The sequence below is a fragment of the Globicephala melas genome, chromosome 16, assembly GCF_963455315.2.
Source record: "Globicephala melas chromosome 16, mGloMel1.2, whole genome shotgun sequence".
In the NCBI taxonomy this organism is placed as follows: Eukaryota; Metazoa; Chordata; class Mammalia; order Artiodactyla; family Delphinidae; genus Globicephala; species Globicephala melas.
The window spans coordinates 1,833,353-1,839,352 of record NC_083329.1 but is presented as its reverse complement, the minus strand read 5'-3'; the positions used below and the strand labels follow the sequence as shown (position 1 = coordinate 1,839,352).

General features: G+C 51.8%; 1 protein-coding gene across 1 annotated transcript in view; it reads right to left on the bottom strand.

The window, feature by feature from the left end:
• Positions 1-4,874: 4,874 nt before the first annotated feature.
• Positions 4,875-6,000, bottom strand: part of TCERG1L (transcription elongation regulator 1 like) — a 193,958-nt gene continuing 192,832 nt past the window's right edge. Inside the window, exon 12 of the mRNA XM_060286295.1 lies at positions 4,875-5,745. Coding sequence (XP_060142278.1) covers positions 5,589-5,745 — 157 coding nt within the window. The 3' untranslated portion in view covers positions 4,875-5,588. The remainder of the gene's footprint in view (positions 5,746-6,000) is intronic.

Below are 6,000 nucleotides of genomic sequence, written 5' to 3'. Positions count from 1 at the left end.
TTTTATGGGGAAAATATAAACAAAGCAAAGTTTACGTATTTGGGGGGAAAAAGACACAGGAACAACTTTCCCTCATTATTGTTGATGAATTGTTTGAAGCATGTCATCCCAATGAAGCAACCAGAAAATGAACAGTAAAGACAGTAAACATTTAGTAAGAAAATAAACACTCAGCAGATCAAGGACAAGAAATCTGTCACAGCTGCCAATAAGGACACAAGTGGGAAGGAATCCACTCGTGTTTGTCATTCTCGTTCGTGTCAGCAGACAGTTCAAAGGTCCATCCTAATATCACTGCTCCAGGCCAGTAAGACCCAGGTCCAGGCCCGCTGCCCGCCTTCCAAGGACCCTCCCTGCGGGGCTGGGGACCCGAGGAGGGAGATCAAAGGGGCTGAGCTCTCCCAGGACGTCTGCCCTGAGCGAGAGGTCCTAAGTTGATGAGGAAGTGAGGGACGTGGCATCACCAAGAAGGACTTGAAAACTGTCAGCTGGAGAGAGGAAGCGGGTCACTGCCGACCCGAGGACCGCAGACAGGACCCCACCTGTGAGTGGTGTGTGGCAGGATAGCGGGGGAAGCACGGTCTGGAGGACAGGTTCTTGTCTGGGTGACACACGGGAAGAGAAGCAAAGGGAGGGGGTCAGGTTGAAGCGGAGCAGGACCCTAGGGTCCTTCCCCTTCTAATCATCCTCCGCCTACCTTTGGTCTGTGGAAAAACTTTAGCCAAAGAATAAGTTTAATCAGAGAAGTGAGAAAATGCAGAAACAGAGGAAAACAGCCCAACAAGACTAAATAATAACAGTTTAGTCATTAAGCAAAGTCAAGGACCTTTAGTTCCTTTTCAAGGGCTATAGATCATATTCTGAGCCATATCCCGTGAGCTGTCTTGTAGATACTGAAACCCTCCACCCACCAACTCCATGATGACCAGGCTGTAGCCGTGGCATAAGAGGCCACGATCCTGAGAACTGGCCTCAAGGAAATGGGAACAAACGACCCTGGAACTGAAGAGTCCCTGTACCTAAAACAATCAAGATGACGCTGGTCAGACCACCGATGACCAGTTTCAAGATGGCTGTCAGAGCTGCCTGGGCTGTTTCTGCACGCAGCCCCCTCCCTCCGCCTGTAAACGCTCTTGCCCCCTGATGGGAGGGGGAGGAGGAGGGATGGCCGGGGCCGGGGCGGCCTTTGGACAGGAGTCCGCTCTGCAACCCCACCCCCGCCCCCGGTTACCGGCATACAAAATAAAGCAAACTTTCCTTTCCACCAACTTGCCTCTTTATTGGCTTTTGAGCGTCGAGCAGCCGGACCCCACTTCCGGGTACAAGGTGACAGGGGACCAGGATCAGAGCCACGTGTCCTGAAGCTCTGGTCTCTGGGGCGTGAAAGGAGGTTTAATGCAATGATCAATGACAGAGAGACCCACCTCTTCTTCCAAAACTCACCTTTGTCCTTTGATTGGCTTCGGTGTTAACTGAGTGACATGCTCACAGTTTCCTGCTAAATTTTTTTTTAAGAGAAGACACGAATGAGGTTTATGTTTTTTCTCTACTTTTCACCCATTTCTCCCACCTCTACCCCTTGCCCCTGGCAACCACCAATCAGTGGTTAGTTTCCTACTAATTTTTAACAGCTGAGAAGTCACTACTGCGTTAACCTGATCTATGCTAGTGGCCTTTAAAACGAAAGTGAAATGTGCAAAAATTGAAATTACCATTTAAAAGAAATCTTTGTCTACTGTATTTTTACAATGACTTAAATATATACAGAAGTCTAAAAAATGGTGACTACTTCTGCAGCCCTGAAAAGGAGCAAGTATTTCAAATACAGTCCATGTACAAAGATAAACCAGCTTTTTTGAAACTTGTGTTTCTCCTAGAGGGCTTGTCTGATTAGACCCTAGCTGCCCTTTCCCCTCCTGCAACATACTGATTGATAAGTGATAGGCGTGAATCTAGATGTAGATGTAATGACAATCATAGAGATGATCTGTCTATCCATCTACAACTTTAAACCATTTAATTTTCTTAGATTCAAAATCACGATTATTATGTGAAGGAAAATGTAAGCTTCCAAATACTTGGGTGAAAAGCAAAGACGTCTAGAAATTTTCCTACAGGCCATCAGGCACTAAGATATGTATAATTTAAGCTTATAGGCAACATTCCTTTAGTGATTAACTTGTAGCAAAAGCAGTAGAATACAAAGGTTAAAGTAAAAGAAACAGATCCAATGTGGAGTCAGCTTTGTTCTTCCCTGTACAGTTTCAGTTCCAAGAGGAGTCAACATGGCCAGAACCCAAGCGCCTAACTGAGCAGAACCAAGGCGCTGGGTTCTGCCCTTGGGCACCAGGCCCTCCAAACTTACCAAGCTGTGGGCAGTGGGAGTAAGAATTCCCTGCGTGGGTAACTGAGAGGGGGCCGTTCCCCTTCCCCTCCCACTGCAGTCGGCACGGGGAGACAGCCCCACACCCTAGCCGCGGGTTCACCACCTCCTGTGAGAATCACCCAGCCTCACGGGGTCTGTGCCTCCAGTGGCATCGTGTCCACACCGTCAGCGGGCTGTCCAGCACTTCAAGCCAGCTGCTTCCGGGGGATGAGACCCACGGTCGCACCAGTGAATTTGGCGGGCAGAGGCCCAGTGTTGCATTGTTTCCCTTAAAAATATTTCCGTGGTCAACAGGACGTTCTGTGGGAAGCCAGGACGATAGACAAGTCCTCCTGCGAGAGCGTGGACTGTAATGATGGCGGAAGCGCTTTGGGCAGGACAGGAATCTACATCTTAGGGATTCATTTCTGCACGAGGAGAAATTGCTACCCCGTTAACAGCCGGAGGATCCACGTGATCTGCCTGGAAGGGGGCTGCAGTGGGGACTCAGAGCCACCTCTTGTGGCAACAGCTACGCCACGGTGACAGCGATGTTGCTAAACTCTCACACACACCCAGCATCGCAGTCTCTCTGCAGGTTGGACCACGGAGCAAGGATCCAGGGGAGGACGTGGCTGACATCCTGCAGGACTGCCCACCTGGCCCACCTGGCGTTGAAAGCTCTTTGTGACGCTCGTGGGGCATCAGTACCCCCAGCTCTGTGGTGACCTCATCATCACCCATCACCCCGGCCGCTGGTGCCGCATGAACCCCAGCCCAGAGCAGCGTGGATTCCTGCCTCGGGCCACCTCCCCCTAGTGCAGCGGATGACGCAGTTTCCAGAACGGTTGCTTGGAACAGCCTCAAGCTCCCCACAGAGAGACTCTACCTCCACTGGTGCTTTTGGGGTCTCTCCTGACCAGGGCTGCGAGGGGCAAACAGCAGCTCATGGCTGGGGCCAGCGGCACGTGAGTTAGATCACTAACCCAGGCTGCACCTTCTAGGTGATGCGCAGGAGGCAGGAGGCAAAGCCGTAGACGGAGAGAGGCAACCGGAGGGGGCCGTGGGTTCTCTTATGCCTTCAGAACGGCTGAGGCCCGGTCTCGGCTATAGTCGTTCATTTTGTTTATTTATTTTTCTTTTGCGGTACGCGGGCCTCTCACTGTTGTGGCCTCTCCCACTGCGGAGCACAGGCTCCGGACGCGCAGGCTCAGCGGCCATGGCTCACGGGCCCAGCCGCTCCGCGGCATGTGGGATCTTCCCGGACCAGGGCACGAACCCGCGTCCCCTGCATCGGCAGGCAGACTCTCAACCACTGCGCCACCAGGGAAGCCCTGTAGTCGTTCATTTTAAACGACGCTGTCATGCACATCTGGCGTTATGCTGCGGGATCAGACGGCAGTTCATGGAGGGCGACTCGGGCTGCAGATGTCTGGTGTTCCGTGGTCAGGTGGCCAACACCTCCCCACACCCCGGGCCAGAAGCAAGCAGCTGGCTTGCAGATGGTGCAGATGGCAGGAGAGAGCACAGGTTTCGTGCAGAGCCCCAGGGCTCCCCGGAAGCCCCTTACTGCAACTCCCAAGGGCTGGGGAGCCAGAGCCTCCCCTCCCAGACACCTTTCCTGGTGGTTCTGGGCAGAGTGCAGCTAATGAGACATGGCCACAGGGCGACCTTCCCCCAGAGGGTGGCTGACCAGCAGCTCCCGTCGGCTTCCTGGCAGTCCGCTCAGCTGAGCTGTGCCCTCTCTGGCTGTGTCTGGACCTCTGCGCTGGTGGGGAAGCTTGTCTGAGCCGGGGCAGTGGGTGGGGATGGCCGCTCCTACCTCTGCTGTTCCCATGTCCTTCAGACCTGTCTCTACCCACAGCCCTCATCACCCCAGTTCCCTTTCTGTTCAGTTCCTCCCTTCACATTACAAGGGGATTTCTATCTCCTGAGGGATCCTGTCTGATCTGCCATGCATGTCAGAGCCCATTCCTGCAGCGCCGCAGACGCCCAGCCCCACCGGGTTATGGTCTGAATCTGAACCACAGCTCCGGAACCCACAGAGGTCGCTGGCATAGAAGGTAACCAGTTAACAAGACGGGCATTAAGACCAGGGCGTACCCCAATAAAGAGAGGATCCCTCCTTGCCCACTTCCCTCCTAATATGTGTGGCAAAAAGTGTTCTTTTTTTGGGAACTGACTGATGAGAAAAAGGGTAGGTGTGGAGGAGGTGCCACTGTGAGCTGGGGACAAAGACAGCGCATCCGACAGTGACTCCATGAACCTGAACTCTATGGACAGATGCTCAATAACTTACAGAATGCAATTAATTAGCTGGAGTTCTACCAAGTACGGTTCCACCCGGAACTCGTAATTTGAAAAGCAAGATTTCTATTTGAGTAGTGCTTTCACAGCCCTTACGTGCAATCGTAAATATTTGTATGAATCTTTCCAAATAGAGTATCTTTAGCTGAAACACAGTTTTGTTGCTTAAGATTGTGTTGGAAGTCTAAGCCACAAAAATACACCGGTTTAAAATATTTATTAATTCAAAAAAATTTTTAATTTTTTATACAAAGATGGTGAGAAAAATCTCATGCAAACTCTGGGCATACAAGAAAATAACTTAAATATTAATAGGATGATTTTGTACAAAATAATTCTTTTTTAAGTAGGACCTCCCACAGAAAGCACGGCCCCCTTCTCCAGGCCCGATGTCCCCGGAGGGGGCTGGGGCGATCGCCCTTTGACCTGTAGGTGGTCCACGGTCCATGTGTCCAACGGTCACAGGTGTCACTATGATGATGAACAGTCTATACACTACTACTCAGAAAACTAGACCCGGGGACCCGAGCCGGGACATCCCAACACCACAGAACTCCTGAAGGATGGAAGGAACTCATGAAGATTTTCAGAAAAGTTTCAGATAATCAGCTCGACTCATGAAAACACCTTGAGATGGTTAGAGATGGTGTCTGTCTCTGCTGAGGTACAAACCCGCAGCAGGTTTAGAATCTGTCTATATTACAAGTCATTTGCATAATTAAAGCAACGAAGGGAGCAACATATCATGGCAATTAGAAATGCATCAAACTCGGAAAGTTGTACCAAAGAGAGCTTCAATATGAAACAATAACCCTCTGAGAACGAAGCCCACGGCCCCTGGGGCTCCCGAACCGGCTGCGTGGGCGCCTGTCCGCCAAGCCCCTGCCATGCCCAGCCTGATGGCATCTGCACACACTCATCTCATTTTCCGCAGCCTGAGTCTGTTTTCCTTGTCCCGTTTCTTGAGAATAAGGATGAACTGGTTGAAAAAATGCTCCTGGTCCTTCCGTTTTTGGACAAGTCGAAACCTCTGATCCCGGCCGTACTTCTCAGCAAACTCCTTAAATGTGGTCCTGAAAGACCAAAAGCATCCTGTGACCCCTTCCTGGAGAAGAGCGGGTCCTGGGGCTCTGAGTACCTCCTGCCTGAGCTCAGGGTGGCGAGCTCCCTCTTCCAGACCTGGGAGCAGGACCCTTGGCAGGAGGACGGGCGGAAGAAAGAGCGCTGGGCCTCCGACACCACCCTTCACGGGCTGTTATTCCCCACTCGGCCCGGCAGGGGCCTGAGCCACGTAACTCACACACTTGCCCATCTCTGCATCCAACCGG